Source organism: Phyllobates terribilis, unplaced genomic scaffold, assembly GCF_046119375.1.
Source record: "Phyllobates terribilis strain yellow unplaced genomic scaffold, ASM4611937v1 Scaffold_374__1_contigs__length_1864666, whole genome shotgun sequence".
Classification (NCBI taxonomy): domain Eukaryota; kingdom Metazoa; phylum Chordata; class Amphibia; order Anura; family Dendrobatidae; genus Phyllobates; species Phyllobates terribilis.
Window position 1 is genome coordinate 561632 of NW_027363134.1, and position 26010 is coordinate 587641.

At 45.4% G+C, this 26010-nt stretch overlaps 1 protein-coding gene across 1 annotated transcript; it reads right to left on the reverse strand.

Moving 5' to 3' along the window:
• Window positions 1–5: 5 nt before the first annotated feature.
• Window positions 6–19273, reverse strand: LOC141223171 (gastrula zinc finger protein XlCGF66.1-like). Its single transcript, XM_073666797.1, has 4 exons — window positions 19199–19273; window positions 539–622; window positions 230–409; window positions 6–146 (listed from the first exon to the last, which is right to left on the reverse strand). Exons 2-4 carry the CDS (start codon window positions 614–616, stop codon window positions 6–8), a joined length of 399 nt encoding a protein of 132 aa, XP_073522898.1. The 5' UTR covers window positions 617–622; window positions 19199–19273.
• Window positions 19274–26010: the final 6737 nt, after the last annotated feature.

The following is a 26010-nucleotide window of genomic DNA, read 5'->3' on the forward strand; positions in this document are numbered from 1 at the left end:
TGTATTTAGTCCTGTTTATTACCTGGTGATGTGACGGGCTGGGGAACCTCCATCATGACGTCTTTGTACAAATCTTTGTGTCCTTCTAAATACTCCCACTCCTCCATGGAGAAATAGACAGTGACATCCTGACACCTTATAGGAACCTGACACATATAATGATACAGTCATCCCCCCGATCCCTTCATAGCGTTACCGTATAAAGTCCCAGCATTCCCAGCAGTGTCACCTCTCCAGTCAGCAGCTCAATCATCTTGTAGGTGAGTTCTAGGATCTTCTGCTCATTGATGTCCTCATGTTTCAGGGGGTGAGGTGGAGGCCCTGTGATTGGGCTCAGGGGTCTTCCCCATCCCTCAGACACAGGGTCCTGACAGCGCTCACTAGAGGTTTTCTTCACTACTGTGTAATCCTGGTTATGGAGAGAGACATTAATAAATCTCACTACAGACATTTCCAGAGTCCTCACCTCTCCAGTTCTGTCCATCTGTTATTCCCATAGATAAGAATGATGTAATGTGACATCATCAGAATCTCTCACCTCTCCAGTAAGACGGAAGAGGATCTCTAGGGTGAGGTGTAATATCCTCTCCGCCATCTTCTTTCTGTCTCTATCCATTCTTCTCTAGGAAAATTATATAGATAAATTATTAGTATCTCATATTGTGGGAATCTGAGTGGATTGAAGATGAGTTGGTGTAAAATATATAAAATTCTGTGTAATAAAAAAATTAATAATAAGTGAATAATGGGCGCTCACTGCTTGTGGTGCTCAGGAGTAAAATAGTGAAACAGTCCAAATATATATATATATATATATATATATATATATATACTCTGGCACACAAATTATCATGAAAATGATTTTTTATTATGCAATGACGCAAAGAAAGTTTTCTTAATTTTGATAGACCCCTAATGAACTCAGATATTTCCAACGTTTCGGCCTATCATAGGCCTTTCTCAAGGTATCTGGTGTCTAGTGGGTCCCAGTCTGCGGCAGAGCGGCATCTGTGTGTATCACCAAAAAAAATTAATAGCATTGTGATGCCGGTATAAAGCAATAATGTGGTAGAGCACTTCATATATCTTCAGGTCACAGAGAGATACCTATGTGCTATCAGTTGGGATTACGGAAGTTATAAAATAATTCAAGTAATTTAACAATATAAAGAAACAGCAGTCTTTGTACAGCCAATAAAATATGTTAATGGTTTATTTGTGCACATCTCACCACTCCATGATAAGTTCTGGAAAGAAGAGGTCTTCTATCTCCACCACCTACTCTACACTGTGTGCACGATTATTAGGCAATTTGTATTTTTGATGATTACTTTTATTATTTAACATCTCCAGTGCTGTTGGTCAATCCAAAGGGTAATAAGTCTGAATATTTAAGAAAGTAAAAGTGAGGTGTTGTTTTAGGAGAATATCTCTGTGTCCAGAATTATTATGCAACTATATGAAAAATGTAAATTTTCCATCTTAATTGTTTATTTTCATCTGGTATAGTGAGAATAAGAACCAAACATCTCAATGTCCAAAAATACATTTCTGACATTTAATAAAAATTTATCAGTGACCAATATAGCCACCATTCTTCTCAACACCAGTGATAAGCCATCCATCCATGGAGTCCATTAGTTTCTTAATCTGCTGACGATCATCTTTGTGGGCAGTGTGGCACCCCAGGGGGTCTGGTTGCCACAGTGGTAGAAATACCATGTCTGAGAGTGAGCATGGGTTTTCAAGGTGGGGAGCACATTTGCACGCCACGCTCCTGCCCCAGTCCAGGGAGGGGAGGAACCTGCCCTTTATAAACTGGACCTGGGGCGGGGTTAGTGAGTCTAGTTCCAGAGGAAGGGACAGATCAGCAGCAAGGGGCTCTGTAGGAGCCAGGAGCTGAAGACCAGGGACTGGAGCAGCAGAGCTCGTCCTGGCAGAAGACGCAGAGAACCGGAGACGGAGGCTGTGGGGATATCTACATCCAGCAGCAGAAACTACCTGGCAGGTGATTTCAGGTCCTCTGTCCATAGAAAGCCCGGAGGCTCAGTCACACGCAAGGGACCGGCACCGCCATCGAGGAGCGGAAGGAACCAAAGGCCCCAAGTCACCAGCCATACGGGTGAGCACCACACGGTACACTCAGGGACGTGGGCTACTACACGACTACAGCAGGGTAGCCAGGAAGAGTGCAGTCAGACGGGAAGGCCTATACCTCCATCTGGTCAGGGGGACTCTTGTTTGCTCACAGACTGACCAGACCTCTAATGTTAGCCAGTACTCCCGGCAGGGCCTTCTTCATTACCAACAGTAAAGACCCTGAACTGCACTGCACGGACTCTGAGTCATTTCTGCTGCGCCCATGCACCACAACCCTCACCATCTATAGACGCTACCCTGAGGCTATACTCCTCCCGTGGGGAGTTATATTACCCTCTGCTGCGCACACAACATCAGCCTCAGCGGTCTGCCCCGCAGCGGCGGTTCTCAGTGACCGCAATCCACGGGTGGCGTAGTCGGACATTTAAACATTGCAAAACCAAATAAACAGATCCGCCACTGGTTTGACCACCCTGAGCCACGGGACCGAGTCGCCGCCACGGAGACTACAACCCCCAGCATTACACAGAGACCCGGCTCCGGGTATTTCCCCACACAAGGCCCAGGGGTGCATCAACTTTGGCGTAGTCGGCAGGATTTCGTGCCCGCAATTACCGGGTACTGCATGCCTGAAAGAAAGACTGTGATATTTATTGTGGTGAAGTTTCCCGCCATCCGCAGCCATTTCCCACCATCCGCCGCCATTTTCACGCCATTGGGCGCCATTTCTGTGACGCCGCGCGGGAAGAAGAGGGGCGTGGACTCCAAAAGCGCACGAGAGCTGAAGCCCCACCTTACGCACTGACGCTGCGCAAGGTCCTGGAAGGAGCCCAGCGGACGCCGACGTCACCAGTGCGCGACACAAGGTCCTCAACCCCGACCATCACCTGCGGAGCCGCGGCCTACGGAGAAGAAGCAACGGAAGGTAGGCCACGGTTAACTAGGGGGGAGTAAGACAACAGGAATGGAGGGAGCTCCCACTGCCAGCACGGGTGCTGCCGCAGTGATGCCGTTCACGATGCCGTATATCCCCGGAGTGGCATGGTTACCCCAGTACTCAGGGGAGTCGCATACCCTGAGCGACTTTAAAGAAAGACTGTATAGCCTATTCAAAGTATACCCCATGTCCGAGGAACAAAAAGTGAGCATCCTTACAGGCCAGTTAATCGGGGCAGCCCAAAGAGAAGTGAAGTCCTGGTCAGCCAGGGAAAAGGGGACTGTAAAGGAAATACTGGCCCGTCTAAAGGACACTTTTGATACCCGCACCTCAGCAGAGATCAAACTAAAATTTTCTGGATGCAAACAGCAGGCCCAAGACAGTATACGGGACTATGCTTTGAATTTGCAGGAGGCCCTGAGAGACATTAAGCAGGCAGACCCTGACAGCGTGCGGAATGAGGATAAGCTGTTGACTGAACAGTTCATTGAGGGTCTACAGTCCAGCGCCCACCGAACCCTGTTGCGTGTAATGGCCTTGCAGAACCCTGATTTGGACTTTGTGCAGTTCAAAGACAGGGCCATCCGGGTGCTCCGAGAACCGGCACCGGGTGGCGCTGTAACCCACAGGCGCCCTGCTATTACCTATCACCAGGAGGCGGCGCCCTTGTCTGCAGAGCCTGTGGGAGCTGATGCACAGGCTTTGGACAAAGACCCGGCTGTAGACCTGCACCATCAGGTCCAAGAACTGACCAAAAGCGTTGCCGCGCTAACCAGAACTGTGCAGTCTTTACAGGTGTCTTCCCCAGGAAAGATCCAGCTGGCTTCCAGCCCGGAGGATGTCCCTTGGAGCCAACGGAGGAGGATCCCATCGTCCAGAGGAAGGCCCAGCAACCGCTATGACCAGGACGGACAACCCATCTGCCGCCGCTGCAACCAACCAGGACATATGGCAAGGTACTGTCATTTAAGCGGGCCCAACCTGGGGCAGAGGGCCGACCCCCAGGCATAAGATCATAAGGCCCATCGAGCTGGCGTGGTAAGTACGTAGGGGGACGGCCGGTCTTGCCTGTGGTGCTGGATGGCATCCCTATGAGTGCACTGCTGGACACCGGGTCACAGGTAACCACCATCCCCTATGTGCTTTTTAAGCGGTACTGGAATGACTCAGATATTACCCGCTACCCAGATGAAGATTTGAGCATCATCGCCAACAATGGTCAGCCCGTACCGCAGGTGGGATTCAAGGAGGTGACCATCAAAATTGGTAAAGTTGAACTGCCAGGACAAGGACTGATTATTGTGGACATTGACCGTCGTGAAAGCCACCCTAAGATAACCTTGGGTACTAATGTTATTGAAAATTGTCTTGCAGAGATAATTGTCATATTACAGCAGCTTGCGGTGAATGCCAGCTCCAGCCAGCAGCGTGTCCTACAAAAAGAGATCAGGGCCCTGATGAAAAGGCAACAGGTAGAACTGTCTGGTGGTAAGATTGGTAGCGTTAGGATGAGTGACCCGTTCCCTATCGCCATGCCCCCAAAAATTGAGATGATGATCTGGTGCTGGACTGCAATTGGATTGAGAGGAAGAGACTACCAAGCCATGGTAGAACCCGTCTACTCAGACAGTAGGCCCACCATTTTGACAGCACGGGGGGTGGTCGATGTACGCCATGGGAGTGTACCCGTCCGCATCCTAAACACTGGGGAAAGAGAAGTATCCTTGCCCGGGTATGCCACTCTAGCCAAATTGTTCACCGTTAACCAAAACTCTGTAAAGGCCGTGGAACCCTTGCCTCCATCTCAACCATAGGAGGGTAACGGCTCCAAGAAACAAATGGAGGACTGGTGTCAGAAGCTGCATGTGGGCACCGACTCCACTCCCTCACACCAAAAACAGGGAGTCTACCGGGTGGTGCAGGAGTACGAAAGAGTCTTTAGCAAACACCCGCTAGACTTTGGGCAAGTAAAGGGGGTAGAACACCACATCCCCACGGGAGACCATCCACCCATAAAGGAAAGATACCGAACGGTCCCCCCTCAGAATGCCAAGGGAATGTTGCGAGAAATGAAGGAAGCTGGGGTAATCAGGGATAGCTGTAGCCCCTGGGCAGCTCTACTAGTTCATGTGAAAAAGAAAGATGGCACTATGAGAATGTGTGTAGATTACAGAAAGGTCAACCGTATCACACACAAAGATGCGTACCCATTACCTAGGATAGAGGAATCTTTAGCTGCATTAAAGTCTGCTAACTTCTTCTCCACTTTGGATCTTACTAGCGGGTACTGGCAGGTTCCTGTAGCAGAGGCAGACAAGGAGAGGACCGCGTTCACCACCCCGATGGGTCTCAGCGAATTCAACTGTATGCCATTCGGGCTCTGCAACGCGCCAGGAACCTTCCAGCGGTTGATGGAGTGCTGCCTGGGGCACAGGAATTTCGAGACGGTCCTGCTATACCTGGACGATGTCATCGTGTATTCCAAAACATACGAGGACCATCTGAAACACCTGGCAGAGGTGTTTGACGCCCTGGCAGGCTACGGCCTAAAGGTGAAACCCTCCAAGTGTCATCTACTGAAACCAAGGGTACAGTACCTGGGACACGTGGTGAGTGCTGACGGAGTAGTTCCAGACCCTGATAAGATCACAGTGATTAACCCCTTAAGCCCCGCGGGTGGTTTGCACGTTAATGACCAGGCCAATTTTTACAATTCTGACCACTGTCACTTTATGAGGTAATTACTCTGGAACGCTTCAACGGATCCCCCTGATTCTGAGACTGTTTTTTCGTGACATATTGTACTTCATGATTGTGGAAAAATTTCTTCGATATCACTTGCGTTTATTTGTGAAAAAAACGGAAATTTGGCGAAAATTTAGCAATTTTCAAAATTTTAATTTTTAAGCCCTGAAATCAGAGCGATATGTCACACAAAATAGTTAATAAATAACATTTCCCACATGTCTACTTTACATCAGCACAATTTTGGAACCAAAATTTTTTTTTGTTAGGGAGCTATAAGGGTTAAAAGTTGACCAGCGATTTCTCATTTTTCCAACGAAATTTACAAAACCATTTTTTTAGGGACCACATCACATTTGAAGTCACTTTGAGAGGTCTTTATGACAGAAAATACCCAAAAGTGACACCATTCTAAAAACTGCACCCCTCAAGGTGCTCAAAACCACATTCAAGAACTTTATTAACCCTTCAGGTGCTTCACAGGAATTTTTTGAATGTGGAAGAAAAAAATGAACATTTAACTTTTTTCACAAAAATGTTACTTTAGACCCAATTTTTTTTATTTTCACAGGGGTAACAAGAAAAAATGGACCCCAAAATTTGTTGTGCAATTTCCCCTGGGCACGCAGATACCCAATATTTGGGGAAAAAACACTGTTTGGGCGCACGGCAGGGCTCGGAAGGGAAGGAGCGCCATTTGACTTTTTGATTGTAAAATTTGCTTGAATAATTAGCGCATGCCATGTTGTGTTTGGAGAGCCCCTGTGTGCCCAAACTTTGGAGCTCCCCCACAAGTGACCCCATTTTGGAAACTAGACCCCCCAAGGCACCTTTCTAGATGCATAGTGAGCACTTGGAACCCCCAGGTGCTTCACAAATTGATTCGTAAAAATGAAAAAGTGAAAAAAACTACACTTTTTATTTTTACGAATCAATTTGTGAAGCACCTAGGGGTTCCAAGTGCTCACTATGCATCTAGATAGGTGCCTTGGGGGGTCTAGTTTCCAAAATGGGGTCACTTGTGGGGGAGCTCCAATGTTTGGGCACACAGGGACTCTCCAAATGCAACATGGTATCCGCTAACAAATTGAATGGAAAATCGGCTCAAATTGTTAGCGGACACCACGTTGCATTTGGAGAGCCCCTCTGTGCCCAAACTTTGGAGCTCCCCCACAACTGACCCCATTTTGGAAACTAGACCCCCCAAGGCACCTTTCTAGATGCATAGTGAGCACTTGGAACCCCCAGGTGCTTCACAAATTGATTCGTAAAAATGAAAAAGTGAAAAAAACAACACTTTTTTATTTTTACGAATCAATTTGTGAAGCACCTAGGGGTTCCAAGTGCTCACTATGCATCTAGATAGGTGCCTTGGGGGGTCTAGTTTCCAAAATGGGGTCACTTGTGGGGGAGCTCCAATGTTTGGGCACACAGGGACTCTCCAAATGCAACATTGTATCCGCTAACAAATTGAATGAAAAATCGGCTCAAATTGTTAGCGGACACCACGTTGCGTTTGGAGAGCCCCTCTGTGCCCAAACTTTGGAGCTCCCCAACAACTGACCCCATTTTGGAAACTAGACCCCCCAAGGCACCTTTCTAGATGCATAGTGAGCACTTGGAACCCCCAGGTGCTTCACAAATTGATTCATAAAAATGAAAAAGTGGGAAAAAAAACACTTTTTCATTTTTATGAATCAATTTGTGAAGCACCTGGGGTTCCAAGTGCTCACTATGCATCTAGATAGGTGCCTTGGGGGGTCTAGTTTCCAAAATGGGGTCACTTGTGGGGGAGCTCCAATGTTTGGGCACACAGGGACTCTCCAAATGCAACATGATATCCGCTAACAAATTGAGCCGACAATTTGTTAGCGGATATCATGTTGCATTTGGGGAGTCCCTGTGTGCCCAAACATTGAAGCTCCCCCACAAGTGACCCCATTTTGGAAACTAGACCCCCCAAGGCACCTTTCTAGATGCATAGTGAGCACTTGGAACCCCCAGGTGCTTCACAAATTGATTCGTAAAAATGAAAAAGTGAAAAAAAAAACACTTTTTCATTTTTATGAATCAATTTGTGAAGCACCTGGGGTTCCAAGTGCTCACTATGAATCTAGATAGGTGCCTTGGGGGGTCTAGTTTCCAAAATGGGGTCACTTGTGGGGGAGCTCCAATGTTTGGGCACACAGGGACTCTCCAAATGCAACATGATATCCGCTAACAAATTGAGCCGACAATTTGTTAGCGGATATCATGTTGCATTTGGGGAGTCCCTGTGTGCCCAAACATTGAAGCTCCCCCACAAGTGACCCCATTTTGGAAACTAGACCCCCCAAGGCACCTATCTAGATTCATAGTGAGCACTTGGAACCCCCAGGTGCTTCACAAATTGATTCATAAAAATGAAAAAGTGTTTTTTTTTTCACTTTTTCATTTTTACGAATCAATTTGTGAAGCACCTGGGGGTTCCAAGTGCTCACTATGCATCTAGATAGGTGCCTTGGGGGGTCTAGTTTCCAAAATGGGGTCACTTGTGGGGGAGCTCCAAAGTTTGGGCACACAGGGGCCCTCCAAACGTAACATGGTGTCCGCTAACAATTTGAGCCGACAATTTGTTAGCGGATATCATGTTGCATTTGGAGAGTCCCTGTGTGCCCAAACATTGGAGCTCCCCCACAAGTGACCCCATTTTGGAAACTAGACCCCCCAAGGCACCTATCTAGATTCATAGTGAGCACTTGGAACCCCAGGTGCTTCACAAATTGATTCATAAAAATGAAAAAGCGTTTTTTTTTCACTTTTTCATTTTTACGAATCAATTTGTGAAGCACCTGGGGGTTCCAAGTGCTCACTATGAATCTAGATAGGTGCCTTGGGGGGTCTAGTTTCCAAAATGGGGTCACTTGTGGGGGAGCTCCAATGTTTGGGCACACAGGGGCTCTCCAAACACAACATGGCATCCGCTAACAATTTGAGCCGATTTTCCATTCAATTTGTTAGCGGACACCATGTCGCGTTTGGAGAGCCCTTGATGTGCCTAAACAGTGGAGTTCCCCCACAAGTGTCCCCATTTTGGAATCTATACCCCTCAAGGATTTTATTAAGGTGTATAGTGAACATTTTGAACCCAGAGGTACGGCACAGAATTTGTTTACATTAGGTCATCATATTGAATAAGTTGTCATTATTCTTGAGCGCAAGTGCTCGCTACTTGAGTTTGCATCGGGTACTCAGGTATGCACCATGTACAGCGTGTGCTCGAGTGACATGCTCGAGTCCCTGCTCTGCATGTTTCACGGTTATTAGACACCCAAAAAAAAACATGCGGGGATCGCTCGTGCATGGCAGGCAATCCCCGTAAAGTTTTTTGGCCGCGAAGCATATGGGGCAGAGACTCGAGCATGTCACTCAAATACCCACGATACTCAATGCATACCAGAGCACCCGATGCAAACTCAAGTAGCGAGCACTTGCGCTCAACACTAGTCGCCATATCGTCATCTTTTTTTCTTACTTTTGAAAAAATTCCCAACCCCAGCCCTAACCCTAGCACAACCCTAACCGTAGCACAACCCTAGCCCTAGCACAAACCTAGCCCTAGCACAACCCTAGCCTTAGCACAACCCTAGCCCCAGCACAACCCTAGCCCCAAACCCAGCCCTAACCCTAGCCCAATCCTAACCCAAGAGTTTATTTTTGACGCCGTTCCTTGTGTGGTATAAGTGATTAGACGACTTTATTCTTTGGGTCGGTGTGATTACAGCAATGCCAGAATCATATGGGGTTTTTATGACTGACAGCGGTCACACACTAAAAGACGCATTTTTTGTAAAATCTAGTTTTTGCATCGCCATATTTTGAGAGCTATAATTTTTCCAGATTTTGGCAGACAGTCATGTGACGGCTCGTTTCTTGCGGGATGACTTGACGTTGTTATTGGTGCCTTTTTCAGGCACGTGACATTTTTTGATCGCTTTCTATTCCGATTTTTGGGAGGCAGAATAAACAAAAACCAACAATTCAGGAATTGTTTTTTTCTTTTCTTTTATTCTGTTCCGCGTGTGGTAAAATTGATGAGGTAGCTTTATTCTTCGGGTCAGTACGTTTACAGCGGTACCACATTTGTATCATTTTTCTATGTTTTGGCGCTTATACACAATAAAAGCTATTTTATAGAAAAAAATATTTTTTAGCATCGCTTTATTCTGAGAGCTATAACTTTTTTATTTTTCGGCTGATGGAGCTGTATGGCAGCTTGTTTTTTGCGGGACGAGATGACGTTTTCAGCGGTACCATTTTTATTTATATGCGTCTTTTTGATCGCGTGTTATTCCACTTTTTGTTTGGCAGTATGTTGATAAAGCATTGTTTTTTGCTTCTTTTTTTTTTCTTTTTTTTTACCGTGTTCACTGAAGGGGTTAACTAGTGGGACAGTTTTATAGGTCAGGTTGTTCCGGACACGGCGATACCAAATATGTGTACTTTTATTGTTTTTTTTTTTTTTATAATAATATTTATTGATGGGTACATTATATTTTTTATTTTTGGTGGATTCTTTTTTTTATTTTTATTTTTTTATTTTTGCAAATTTTTTTTTTTTTTCCACTTTCACACAGTTTATACACTTTATTACTTTGTCCCACTCTGGGACTTTCACTTTTTTTTTTTCTGATCGCCTGCATGGCACAGGAATGCAGCACCATCCCTATGCCATGCAGGCTGTCAGCGGTGTGAAGATTGCTTGGAGATGCACTGCGCATGTCCAAGCAATCTTCCTGCTCTCTGGTGACCCGGATGTTGTCATGACGACATCAGGTCGTCATGGCAACACCCGGGAAGCCTTTTCAGACTGCGCTGGAAGCCGGAAGAGGAGGTGAGTATCGCCGATCACCTCCCCTTGCCCCCGCAATGCCGCGATCGGCTTCGATCGCAGCATCGCGGGGGTTAATGTGCTGGGAGCGGTGCAGGACCGCTCCCTGCACATAGTACCGGGTGTCAGCTGTGACAATCAGCTGACACCCGGCGGCGATCGCGCCCGCACAGCCTGTGTGCACGCGCGATCGCCATGACGTACTAATACGGGTCTGGCTCTTAAGTCCCAGGGCACAGACGCATATTAGTACGTCAGATGTTGTTAAGGGGTTAAGGACTGGCCAAGACCCTCCAGCATAAAGGAAGTGCGGCAGTTCCTCAGGTTCGTAGGCTACTACCGAAGATTCATCCCCGGTTTCACCAAAATGGCAGCTCCTATGCAGGACCTCCTGATAGGCCAGTCCAGGAAGGCCAAAAATCAGAAGCCGCCCTTCAAATGGGACAAGCTGGAGGATGAGTCTTTCCGCCAGCTGAAGATGGCCCTCACGGAGGATGAAATCCTGGCGTACCCTGATTAACGCCAGCCTTTTATTCTCCACACAGACGCGAGCAACATTGGGCTAGGGGCGGTGCTGTCCCAGATCCAACAGGGCAGAGAATGGGTAATCGCTTATGCCAGCAGGAAGCTCCGGCCCACAGAAAGGAGTCCTGAAAATTCTCTCTCCTTCAAGCTAGAGTTCCTCGCGGTGGTATGGGCAGTGACAAAGCGCTTTAAACATTACCTTGCCTCTTCCAAGCTCACCGTGTACACGGACAACAACCCGTTGACACACCTGGACAGTGCAAAACTTGGTGCCCTGGCCCGCCTATCTAACTATGAGTTCACCTTCAAATACCGGGCTGGATGCACAAATGCCAACGCAGACGCCCTGTCCAGGATGCCGAACTTGCCGGACGGATGGGAAGATCCAGAAGAACTGGAAGAGATTGAACTCCCTGCGTTCCACCGTCGTGGGATTACCCAGTGTTCCCACCGTGTAAGGGACAGGCACTCTGCCACTTCAATCCCTTACCCCACCACAGCTGGGCGGAGACGCAAGACAGTGACCCAGCCGTCCACCTGGTAAAAGAGATGCTGACACAGGCTGATGCCCGCCTTGACCCAGACGCTCCGGAAGAAACTAAACAGCTGTGGAAGGAGAAGAGTAAACTGTTTCTCTACAAGGGGAAGCTGTGCCGGAGAATTGTCAACTCCTGGACACATGAGATGACCTGGCAGGTAGTGGTCCCGAGACGAGATGCGGCTATGGTCCTGGAGGCATACCACGACGGAGCAGGGCACTTTGGATGTAAGAAGTTGGAGTTCCTGTTGCGTGAACGGTTCTTCTGGGTAGGCATGAGAGGGGCCATTGAGAGATGGTGCAGAGACTGTGGCCCGTGCAACCTGAGAAGAAAGGACCGTGCCAGCCAGAAGACTCCCCTGCAGTCCATCATCACCAAGCAGCCACTAGAACTGGTAGCCCTGGACCATGTGAAGCTGGCTCCAAGTAGGTCCGGGTAAGTCTACGCCCTCACCATCGTAGACCACTACTCCCGGTTCCTGGTGGTGGTCCCTGTCAAGGACTTAACAGCTCAGACAGCAGCTAGAGCCTTCCAGCAGCACTTCTGCCGTCCACACGGGTATCCGGAGCAAGTGTGGACTGACCAAGGTCCAGCCTTCGAAGCAGAGGTCTTCCAGGAGTTCTGCAACCTGTATGGCTGCAAGAAGATAAGGACAACGCCCTATCACCCCCAAACCAACGGATTATGCGAGAAGATGAACCAGGTGGTGATAGACTTGCTAAAAACGTTGCCCCTGGAAGAACGCAGTCTGTGGCATGAAAAACTGCCTGATCTGGTGGACTTGTATAACCACATCCCAGTAAATGCCACCAACTGCACCCCGGCTTACCTAATGAGAGCAAGACCTGGTAAGCTGCCTATTGACCTGGATATGGGAGTCCTGATACCCGAGGACAACTCGCCCGAGGCAAACTGGGATACAGAACGGCAGCAGCAGTACCGGAAAGTGCAGGAGAGTGTTGAGAGAAGTCTGTCTCAAGCAAGAGAAAGGCAAGAGAGGACTTACAACCAGCATGCTCCCGCTGCTCCCCTGGCACCTGGAGAGCAGGACTTGAAGAGGAAGAGGCGGCTCCATAAGTTGGATGACCAGTGGGAGAAAGACCCGTACACAGTACTGCCCTCAAGTCATGACAATCCGAAAGTATGTATTATCAGTAAGGATGAAGGAGAGACCATAGCCACTGTCTCCAGAGACCACCTGAAGAAGTGTCCCGAGCAGCTGCAAAGCACTGATGAAGACCAAGATAGCCCTCAACCCGCAGGGGAAAGGGAAGAAATGGTCAGTACAGTACTCGGAGAATTTCCCCGGTCCTGGACACAAATTAACAACGCTATTGTGGTACCCGTCCTTACCTTTCTCCAGCCAACCCCTCAAGGGCCTACAGAAGAGCAAGTAGTGTTGGGAGAGCAACCGGCCCCAGAGGCAGAAGATTCCATACCAGCAGCCCAGGAGAATCAACCCTCTGCTAGTAGTGAGCCTGCTGTGCCTGTGGTAAGCCAAAGAGTACGCAGAAAGCTGCCCAGCCTGCCCATAACATCTCCAAACACCTAGCGAGCCCACTACACAAGGGGTGGAAACAGGGGACCCAGAAAGAACACCACCAGATAGTGTGTTACGTAGGTCCACCAGGGGCACTAGGGGTCAAATGCCCGCTCGCTGGAGAATTTAAATGTGATATATATACCTGTATATTGCAAATGTTGAAATGTTTTATGTTTGTTGCATGAATAATAATTATGTTTTTTAAGTTACCCGACAGGGTTTATGGACTAACAGGTTATGGACAATGAATAACCGGAACTGTGCCTTGTAAATAGTTGCACCTGTGCCAGACCACAGAACAAAAACCCGTGGAGGTGGCTGAAGACGTGGTCCAACGCCAGATCATCGATGCCCTGTAGCCACCCCAGGGCCTACGTGGAGGGTTTGGGACGAGTCCCTCAAAATACATCTTGGGTGACATGGACACCTGGTTACGGAAGCGCCGTGACCTATAAAAACTGAATTCCTTGTACATATGTTGTTGTGTTATTGTTTATACCCTGTTATGCATGTTTTCATAATATGTGTTTAGTCCCGGAGTACTAAAATTTACTAGGGGAGAATGTGGCACTCCAGGGGGTCTGGTTGCCACAGTGGTAGAAATACCATGCCTGAGAGTGAGCATGGGTTTTCCTGGTCAGGAGCACATTTGCATGCAACGCCTCCTGCCCCAGTCCAGGGAGGGGAGGAACCTGCCCTTTATAAACTGGATCTGGGGCGGGGTTAGTGAGTCTAGTTCCAGAGGAAGGGACAGAGCAGCAGCAAGGAGCTCTGTTGGAGCCAGGAGCTGAAGACCAGGGACTGGAGCAGCAGAGCTCATCCTGGTAGAAGACGCAGAGAACCGGACACCAGAGTCCGAGGCTGTGGGGATATCTACATCCAGCATCAGAAACCACCTGGCAGGGGATTTCAGGTCTTCTGTCCATAGAAAGCCCGGAGGCTCAGTCACACGCAAGGGACCGGCACCGCCATCGAGGAGCGGAAGGAACCAAAGGCCCCAAGTCACCAGCCATACGGGTGAGCACTCAGGGACGTGGGCTACTACACGACTACAGCAGGGCAGCCAGGAAGAGTGCAGTCAGACGGGAAGGCCTATACCTCCACCTGGTCAGGGGAACTCTTGTTTGCTCACAGACTGACCAGGCCTCTAATGTTAGCCAGTACTCCCGGCAGGGCCTTCTTCATTACCAACAGTAAAGACCCTGAACTGCACTGCAAGGACTCTGAGTCATTTCTGCTGCGCCCATGCACCACAACCCTCACCATCTATAGACGCTGCCCTGAGGCTATACTCCTCCCGTGGGGAGTTATACTACTCTCTGCTGCGCACACAACATCAGCCTCAGTGGTCTGCCCTGCAGCGGTGGTTCTCAGTGACCGCAATCCACGGGTGGCGTAGTCGGACATTTAAACATTGCAAAACCAAATAAACAGATCTGCCACTGGTTTGACCACCCTGAGCCATGGGACCAGGTCGCCGCCACGGAGTCTACCACCCCCAGCATTACACAGAGACCCGGCTCCGGGTATTTCCCCACATATGGCCCAGGGGGCGCGTCAGCAGCACTAACCATAGTCCCAGACACTGATCAGAGAGGGGACTGTTCTCCTTCACCATAAATCTCGAGTTTAAGAAAAGCCCAAAAGATCTCAGCGAGGTTTAGGTACAGTGAGGAAAAGGCCATAACATTGTTCTTTCATCTTTAAGGCCTTTCCGGGTACTGAGCAGTGAAGACTTCGATGCTGCGATTGAGCATTCTCCCGCAGAACATTCCTGATTTTTTTTTAAAAGATGTAGATTTTTTCTGTACCTCTGTTTTAAAGAAAGTGTCATCTAAAAACTGGGAGTAGGTTTGGAATTTGATTTTGAGTCCACATTCAACTCAAAAAAGTCCAACTAGCTCATCTGTAGTAATACCAGGCCATAGCATTGCCCAACTCCATCTCGCTGGCGTCTGAGTTGAAGACGAGGTCTGTGCCCATTAATGATCCAGCCATGAGCCCATCCATCTGGTCTGTCAAGAGTCACTGTCAACAGTCCATAAAACCTTTTAAAAAAATCTGTCTTCAGCTATCTTTTGGTTAAGTCTTGATGTTTGCACTTGTGTCTTGTTCAGTGGAGATTGATATGCAGCCTCGGCCTTGTCTCTGAGCACTGAACACCTAGTTCTTCTGGGCCTTCAGGGAGTCTGCAATTCTGGAATACGACAGCACTGGAGGATAATATCTTCCTGGTCGCTTCACGTTTGAGTCTTCTGAAATCTTTTGCATTTAATGTTATTGTTTATTTCTTTTGCAACCCTGTAGACTTTTGAAGTTTCTGTGGTCACTCTAAGACTTTTAACCATTTTTTACTTTTTAGAGTCAGTTAAAACTCTTTTTGGCCCATTTTGTCTGAGGACAAGAAGCTGTCTAATAATTCTGCCCTCCCCAGGATAAAGGGTGTCAATATCCATAGGCCACACACCCCTCATTATACAAATACACATCTCCTGATCTACCGTATTTTTCGGACTATAAGACGCACCGGACCATAAGACGCACCTAGGTTTTAGAGGGGGGAAATAGAAAAAAAAATTAAGACAAAAATGTGGTCATGATGCCCTGTTAAGGGGGAGGGGGTCTACTGCTGACACTGTTATAGGGGTAATGTCCCCCAATTCTGTAAATATCCCCCATCCTGGTATATATGGCCCCCTTTTTCCTGTTATATGTGGCTCTCATCCCCATCCTGATATGCATGGCCCCTTCATCCCTCTTCCTGGTATGTATGGCACCCTTCATCCTGGTATGTATGGCCCCCCTCACACCCATCCTGGTATGTATGGCACCTTCATCCCTCTTCTTCGTATGTATGGTACCTTCATTCCTCTTCCTGGTATGTATGGCCCCCTTCTTCCCTGTATGCATGGTTCCCTTCATCCCAGTATGTATGGACCCCCTCATGCCTCATCACTGTATGCATGTCCCCCCTTATCCTTGTATGCATGGCTCCCTCATCCAGATATGATTGGCACCCCCTGATCCCCGTCACACTGCACAGAAAAAAAATAAACAATCATACTCACCTCCTCTCTACTCCAGCGCTGTGTCCAGCTCTGTGCCAGAATAGTCACTGCTCCCCACGCCGGGACTGCGTGCGTGGGGAGCAGTGACCATTCATTCTCCCTAATAGTGCGCACTCTGTAGCCGTAGCGCGGCTCCTGCTGCGCTCGGCTGTCAGCGTGCCTGCTATTAAAGTCCATGAATATTCACCACACCCATGGGATATTCACTGGGAGTGGGGAGCAGTGAATATTAATTTTCTTTAGTAGCGGGCACAGTGTAGGCTGCAGCAGGCGGCTGCTGCCTCCTGTGCCCCGCTACTTCGCCACTGTCACTGTCGCTTCCCCCACATCCCCCACCACCCACAGCATTTATGTATATCGTACTATAAGACGCATCCCCACTTTCCTCCAAAATTTTGGAAGAAAAAGGTGCGTCTTATAGTCCGAAAAATACTGTACTTCATCCAATAACAAACGTTTATATAACTTGCATTTGTAAAATTTGCATAAAAATGATCATATGGTCAAAATATTCACTTGCCTAATAATTGCGCGCACAGTGTATGTTTCAAAGTGATCAAGAAAACTATTTTTATTCTCAACTGCTATAAGCTATGGGTGCAATGTCCAGGAATCATCCCTCAATCCATAGATCGTGGATTCCACATCTCACCCCTGACAAAGCCAAAAAGTGAAAATAGTTGGACAAGATTCTGAGGCTTGTCTCCATTGTGATTATGATATGTTATAAGCAAGTTTAAATCTCTCAGTTATTTCAGTGTGTATTAGGGGTGTACTGATTTATATGGTAATACAAAAAGAAACACTGGCATGGTGGCACCTAGCAGGGTGCAGTGCACGCTCAGGTGTTACAAAAAATAAATGATTACAGCCATATCCTGTAGATTACAGCAAAAGAGGAGAAGAACCCTATTAGTGGTGTGGGGCACTAAAACTATGGGGGTAACAAAGATGATGATCATTACTACTGTATATGGCAATGAGAGGGGGGGGCTAATACTTTATAGGGCACTATGTATAATTGGGGAAAAATGGGCAGGACAAGGAGAGTAATGAAAAATATATATATAAAAAAGACAAAATATTAAAAAACACACAAACAATAAATGTTTATATCATTCCCCTCCCCCCAAAGTAAATAGCAAAATGTAATACATTGAAATAATTATTCGGTATTGCCATGCACGTAACTGCTTGAATTAATACAATATTTAAATATTTTTTCCCATGTGGTATAAATCGAATCACTAGGAATAATGTTTTTGATCACCACAATTCCACATAAAAATGTAATAAAAAGCTACTAAAATGTCATATTTCCTCCAAAATTGTATCAGAAAAAATTAAGAAAACAAGAAATAATCATTGAAACCGGTCCATCGATGGAAGAATGAAAATAGTTACAGGTCTCAGAAAATGGCGACACGGAATAATTGTTAGATACTAAATTTTCAGCCCTGGTGACATCATAGATGTAGCGCATTAGACCGCTGCAGTCAACCACTGATCTCAGAACTGATGCCAATTTATTCAGTATGAACCGTTGAGCTCAGTGATTGGCTGTCACACACGCTAAAGACATGACATCACCACTGCAACCTATAAAGAAGACCCGAGCAGCAGCAGAGAGCCGGCACTGGAGCAGGGGAAGGTGAGTAATGCTGATTATAGTATTTGTTACACAGGCTCGTAGATTGTATACAGAACACTGAAAGGGGAAACCTCTTCTATGATACTCCTCTCTGATGTTGGTCCAGGGCACATTGTGGTGTTCAAAGTTATAATGAACGTCAGACAGGAATAATGATGAGATGGCCACATCATGCTGAGGACTTTGCCACACACTTCAAAAAAAAGATCTACCAATCAAGGAAAGTCTTTATTTTCCCCCCACCACAACCCCTTTGTGTACCAGACCAATTTCCTTCCCCTATTACCTCCCTCTCGAACATCACTGAAGGAGAGCTTACTCGCCTCCTCTCCAAATCACAACTCACCACTCGTACACTCGACCCCATCCCATCCCACCTCCTCCCCAACCCCACTACTCCACTTATGCCGGCCCTAACCCACCTCTTCAACCTATCACTAACCTCTGGTACCTTCCCTTCTGCTTTCAAACATGCCACAATCACACCTATCCTCAAAAAGCCATCCCTCGACCCGCCCGCTATGTCAAGCTATCGCCCCATATCATTGCTACCAATCGCTTCCAAACTCCTTCAGCAACATGTTCACGCTAAACTTTCTCCCCATCTCTCATCTAACTTGCTCTTTGACAGCCTACAATCCGGCTTCCGCCCCCACCATTCCACTGAAACTGCCCTGACCAAAATTACTAATGACCTACTTACAGCCAAAGCTAACAGACAATTCTCCATACCCCTCCTTCTAGACCTGTCCTCTGCCTTCGACACAGTTGACCACTGCCTCCTACTACAGATCCTCTCTTCCTTTGGAGTCAAAAACCTCGCCCCATCCTGGATCCCCTCATACCTTTCCAACTGCACATTCAGCGTCTCCCACACTACCTCCTCAGCCCACCACCTCTCTGATGGAGTCCCCCAAGGCTCTGTCCTAGGACCCCTACTCTTCTCCATCTATACCCTTGGCCTGGGACAGTTCATAAATCCCCATGGCTTCCAGCACCATCTGTACGCTGATGACACCCAGATCTACCTCTCTGGCTCAGACGTCACCTCTCTGCTGTCCAGAGTCACGGAGAGTCCATCAGCCATATCCTCCTCCTTCTCCTCTTGCTTCCTCAAGCTCATCAGTGATACTAATGTGTGTACAGTGCTGCGGAGTATAGAGGCGATATAGCAGGAAGAGGAATATCCTGATAGAGAGAAATGAGGTATCTCCACATACCTCCACCTGCAGAGCCGCCACCACATATATGGCTGTTCTGTGCGCACAGGACCTGTGATGAGGTCACAGGAGGGGAGGAGTCAGGGGTCACATGATCACAGGTCAGCGGGTGCAGGACGGTGGTGTCTGTGTCCCTACAGTTTGGAGATAATTAGAGATTGCTGTCAGTGGGAAAGAAGATGATCCTGGAGTTCTGATGTCTTTAATGGCTGACGAAGATAAATAATGATGTCACCAGCGAGCTGCTGTCAGACATCTTAGGTGTCACCAGTCCATGAGGAAGAGACCGGAGATGTCTGACAGCAGCTCGCTGGTAACATCATTATCTCCGTCAGCCATTAAAGGCTTCAGAACTCCAGGATCATCTTCTTTCCCACTGACAGCAATCTATTTCCAACTGGAGAAGACCGTAACAAAGGCCTCTATTCTACTGGGATCTATCTATCATCTATCTATTATCTATCTATTATTTATCTATCATCTATCTATTATCTATCAATTATCTATCATCTATCTATTATCTATCTATTATCTATCAATTATCTATCATCTATCTAGTATCTATCATCTATCTATCATCTGTCTATTATCTATCTATTATCTATCATCTATCTATCTATTATCTATCTATTATCTAGCTATTATCTTTCATCTATCTATCTAGTATCTATCATCTATATATTATCTATCTAATATCTATCATCTATCCATTTATCTATCATCTATCTATTATCTATAATCTATCTATCTATTATCTATCTAATATCTATCATGATTTATCTATGTATCTATCTATTATCTATCTAATATCTATTATCTATTATACATATTATCTATCTATCAATTATCTATCTATCATCTATTATCTATCTATTTATCAACTATTATCTATCATCTATCTATCCATATATCTATCTATAATTTATCATCTATCTATTTATCATCTATCTATTACCTATCATTAGTGATGAGCGAGCATGCTCGCCACTGGTCGGTACTCGCCCGACCATCTCAGTACTCGAGATGCTCGGAGCTCGCCGAGTACTTTCGAGATGCTCGGGGAGAAGCTGGGGTCCCCGTCCTGCATGTTTGGCGCTATTTAGAGCACCAATCATGCAGGGATTGTCTGCCACTCACCGTAATGCCACAGCCATGGTGGTTGTGGCATTACAGCGATTGCCCAAATTGATGAGAACAGTGCTCACAGTGAAAAATGAAAAGCCGGCAATTCATCAGCGGCATACACCGGTACCCGACAATTTAGAACAGAAAGAATAGAGCATCACACATAGATTAGATAGATAGAAACATGTCAGTCACATATATAATAAGTACAGTGACAGTGTTGGTTACTGTACTTGTCATTTAGTGTTAAAGGATTTATTTAAAAAATAATAGTGTTTTCATGCACCGTCACTTTAAAAAAGCCGGCCGGCAATTCAGCAGCGGCATAGACCGGTACCCGACAATTTAGAACAGAAAGAATAGAGCATCACGTATAGATTAGATAGATAGAAACATGTCAGTCACATATATATGAAGTACAGTGATAGTGTTGGTTACTGTACTTGTCATTTAGTGTTAAAATAAAGGATTTATTAAAAAAAAATTGGCGTGGGGTTCCCCGTAATTTTAGTCTCTAGCAGAGGTTAAGCAGATGGCTGGGGCAGATATTTGAAGCCTGGGAAGGGGGTAATACCCACGGAGCTCCCCAGGCTACTAATATCAGCCCCCAGCTGAATACCTAGCCTTTACTAGCTATTAAAATGGGGGACCCCCCAAAAAAATGATGTGGGGTCCCCCCTATTTTAATAGCTAGCAAAGCAATTATTTCAATTAAAAGACTTTATTCTGGGTGTTTGTGTTTTTTATAACTTTCACTATGGGGTTAGTAGTGGGGGTGTCTTATAGACGCCTCTCCATTACTAAGCTGGGCTTGATGTCAGCTGGCATTATAAGCTGACATCAACCACAGCTCTATTACCCCACTGCCACCCCTACAGGGCAGCGTGGAAGAGCGAGGCTAAGTGCCAGAATTGGCGCATCCTATGGATGCGCCATTTCTGAGGCGGCTGGCGGCTGGTGTTTCTAGCCTGGGAGGGGGCCAATATTCATGGCACCCTTCCTGGGCTATTAATATCAGCCCCCATCTGTCTGCCTAGCCTTTGCTAGCTATTAAAATAGGGGGGACCTCACATCATTTTTTTTTTTGGGTCCCCTATTTTAATAGCTAGTAAAGGCTAGGTATTCAGCTGGGGGCTGATATTAGTAGCCTGGGAAGCTCCGTGGGTATTACCCCCTTCCCAGGCTTCAAACATCTACCCCAGCTGTCTGCTTAACCTCCGCTAGAGACTAAAATTACGGGGAACCCCACGCCAATTTTTTTTTTAATAAATCCTTTATTTTAACACTAAATGACAAGTACAGTAACCAACACTTTCACTGTACTTCTTATATATGTGACTGACATGTTTCTATCTATCTAATCTATGTGTGATGCTCTATTCTTTCTGTTCTAAATTGTCGGGTACCGGTGTATGCCGCTGATGAATTGCCGGCCGGCTTTTTTAAAGAGACGGATGAATGAAAATCAGAGGGCACTAGTGTGTTCTGAGTGCCCTGCTGTGTTTTTCATGCACCCTCCTATATACCCTGCCTGCCTGTCCGCCTATATATTCTGCCTGCCTGACGTTTAATTGAGCACTGTTCCCATCGATTTGGGCAATTTTTGACCTTCTGCAGACCGCCGGGGGGGGGACCGCCAGAAAAATTCTTGAGTTTCCCATAGACTTACATTGGGCTTGTTGCTCGGGTAGAGCACCCGAGTATTCCAATGTGCTCGACCCGAACTTCGAGCACCCGAGCATTTTAGTGCTCGCTCATCACTACCTATCAGCTATCTATTATCTATATCTATCATCTATCTATTTATCATCTATCTATCTATTACCTATCCTCGATCTATTATCTATCTATCATCTATGTATTTATCATATATCTATTATCTATCATCTATATATTATATATCTATTGTCTATCTATCTAATATCTATCGTCTATCTATTACCTATCTATTATCTATCTATTATCTATCTAACATCTATCGTCTATCTATTATCTATCTATATCATCTATCTATTATCTATCTATTAAATATCTATCATCTATCCATTTATCTATCATCTATCTATCATCTATCTATCCATGTATCTATTATATATCATCTATCTATTATCTATCATCTATCATTTATCTATCTATTATCTATCATATATGTATTATCTATCTATCATATACCTACCTATATATACAGTTATATGAAAAAGTTTGGGCACCCCTATTAATCTTAAGCTTAATGTTTTATAAAAATTGGTGTTTTTGCAACAGCTATTTCAGTTTGATATATGTAATAACTGTTGGACACAGTAATGTTTCTGCCTTGAAATGAGGTTTATTGTACTAACAGAAAATGTGCAATCTGCATTCAAACAAAATTTGACAGGTGCATAAGTATGGGCACCTCACCAGAAAAGTGATATTAATATTTAGTAGATCCTCCTTTTGCAAAAATAACAGCCTCTAGTCGCTTCCTGTAGCTTTTAATGATTTTCTGGATCCTGGATGAAGGTATTTTTGACCATTCCACTTTACAAAACAATTCCAGTTCAGTAAAGTTTGATGGTCGCCGAGCATGGACAGCCCTCTTCAAATGATCCCACAGATGTTCAGTGATATTCAGGTCTGGGGACTGGGATGGCCATTCCAGAACATTGTAATTGTTCCTCTGCATGAATGCCTGAGTAGATTTGGAGCGGTGTTTTGGATCATTGTCTTGCTGAAAGATCCATCCCCTGCGTAACTTCAACTTTGCAACTGATTCTTGAACATTATTGTCAAGAATCTGCTGATACTGAGTGGAATCCATGCGTCCCTCAACTTTAACAAGATTCCCGGTGCCGGCATTGGCCACACAGCCCCAAAGCATGATGGAACCTCCACCAAATTTTACTGTGGGTAGCAAGTGTTTTTCTTGGAATGCTGTGTTTTTTTGCCGCCATGCAGAACGCCTTTTTGTATGACCAAACAACTCAATCATGGTTTCATCAGTCCACAGGACCTTCTTCCAAAAAGAAATTGGCTTCTCCAAATGTGCTTTTGCATACCTCAGCCGACTCTGTTTGTGGCGTGCTTGCAGAAACGGCTTCTTTCGCATCACTCTCCCATACAGCTTCTCCTTGTGCAAAGTGCATTGTATAGTTGACCGATGCACAGTGACACCATCTGCAGCAAGTTGATGCTGAAGCTCTCTGGAGGTGGTCTGAGGATTGTCCTTGACTGATCTCACCATTCTTCTTCTCTGCCTTTCTGATGTTTATCTTGGCCTGCCACTTCTGGCCTTAACAAGAACTGTCCCTGTGTTCTTCCATTTCCTTACTATGTTCCTCACAGTGGAAACTGACAGGTTAAATCTCTGAGACAGCTTTTTGTATCCTTCCCCTGAACAACTATGTTGAATAATCTTTGTTTTCAGATCATTTGACAGTTGTTTTGAGGAGCCCATGATGCCACTCTTCAGAGGAGATTCAAACAGGAGAACAACTTGCAAGTGGCCACTTTAAGTAGCTTTTCTCATGATTGCATACACCTGGCTATGAAGTTCAAAGCTCAATGAGGTTACAAAACCAAAAAAAGTGCTTTAGTAAGTCAGTAAAAAGTAGGTAGGAGTATTTAAAACAAGAAAATGATAAGGGTGCCCATACTTATGCACCTGTCAAATTTTGTTTGAATGCAGATTGCACATTTTCTGTTAGTACAATAAGCCTCATTTCAAGGCAGAAACATTACTGTGTCCAACAGTTATTACATATATCAAACTGAAATAGCTGTTGCAAAAACACCAATTTTTATAAAACATTAAGCTTAAGATTAATAGGGGTGCCCAAACTTTTTCATATAACTGTATATATATATATATATATATATACATCTATCTATGTATCATCTATCTATCTATCTGTCTATAATCTATAATCTATCTATTATATATCATCTATTATCTATTATCTATCATATATGTATTATCTATCTATCATATATCTACCTATATACAGTGCTGTGCAAATTAATTGGGAAAAAGCATTTTTTAAGTAAAATCGTAAGTTGGTTACCAGTCAGTGATTCAAACCAGTTTTAACTTTTTTGAACAGGTGTGAGTGTACAACCGTGAGTAACAAAATGTGGTTTGACTGGTTTTAGTCAGAAAATAACAGCTAGCTGCCCCCTCAGCTTCAGTTGAGAGCTTGTTTCTGTGAGGAGTGGTTTAGTGTACTTTTTCTCCATGCCACAATTCCAAGTGTGTGCAGAAATTCCTGTAAGAAAATAACGTAAAAGTGCTGGACTGGCCTGGCAATTCACCAGACTTAAATCCTATAGAAAATTTGAGGAGCATTGTGAAGAGACGTCTTGGCAAAATGGACTATACAACCAAAGAACGCATGATAAACAGTGCCATACAAGTGTGGTTCCATGATGAAGAATTGAAGAATTTATGCAAAAACTTGGTAGAATCAATGCCAAAACGCATTGAAAATCTCATATCTGCTAAAGGTGGACATATTTCTTACTAAAATTAGTATGTAACAGTGCATTATAACATTTTATTATTAAATATTCAAAAATATGTTTTTTTTTATTTGTCCCAATTAATTTGCACAGCACTGTATATATATATATATATATATATATCCATATATCTATCTATGTATCATCTATCTATCTATAATCTATCTATTATATATCATTTATTTATTATCTATCATCTATTTATCATCTATCTATTACCTATCATCTATCTATTATCTAAATCTATCATCTATCTATTTATCTATCATCTATCTATCATCTATGTATTTATCATAAATGTATTATCTTTCTATTATCTATCATCTATCTATTATATATCTATTATCTATCTATTATCTATCTTTCTATCTATCTATCCCATATTATCTATATATCTATTTATCTATTATCTCTCAATCAATTATCTATCCACGGGCCGCAACTTGCCCTCTTCCACCCAATCGCCGTCTCCATCCGCGGTGAATCTCCATCCGCGGTGAATGCACTGGTGGAGGAGGGGCCGCCGGCCCCTTCTTCCACAGATCAGCGTGAGAAACAGCTGACATAATGACGTCATTTCATCGCGTCAGCTGTGCATTGCGGAGAGTTAATGCATCGGAGACAAGAGCAGAGGATATGGGGGTCTCATGCTGGACATGGTGAGGCAATGGGGTCTCGTGCTTGACATGGGAAGGCTATGGGGGTCTCATGCTGGAAATACAGAGGCTATGGGGGTCTCGTGCTGGACATGGGGAGGCTATGGGGGTCTCATGCTGGAAAAGCAGAGGCTATTGGGATCTCATAGATATAGGGAGGCTATGGGGTCTCATGTTGAACATGGGACGGCTATGGGGATTTCATGCTGGACATGGGGAGGCTATGGGGATCTCCTGCTGGACATGGGGAAGTTATGAGGGGTTCATACTGTATATATGGAGGCTATGGGGGTTTCATTCTGGACATGGGGAAGCTATGGGGGTCTCATGATGAACATGGGGGAGCTATGGGGGTTCATACTGTATATAGGGAGGCTGTGGGAGTCTCATTCTGGACATGGGGAGGCTATAGGGGTCTCATGCTGAACATAGGGAGGCTATGGGGTCTCATGCTGGACATTGAGAAGCTATGGGGGGTTCATACTGTATATAGGGAGGCTATGGGGGGTTCATGCTGTTTATAGGGAGGCTATG

Bases quoted from the DNA above. Each gene is read 5' to 3' on its own strand.
- LOC141223171 (XM_073666797.1), bottom strand. From the start codon at position 616: ATGGATAGAGACAGAAAGAAGATGGCGGAGAGGATATTACACCTCACC. The intron at 410-538 runs GTGAGAGATTCT...CTCCATAACCAG, and splicing joins TCTTCCGTCTTACTGGAGAG to GATTACACAGTAGTGAAGAA. The intron at 147-229 runs GTGACACTGCTG...TATATGTGTCAG, and splicing joins TTGAGCTGCTGACTGGAGAG to GTTCCTATAAGGTGTCAGGA.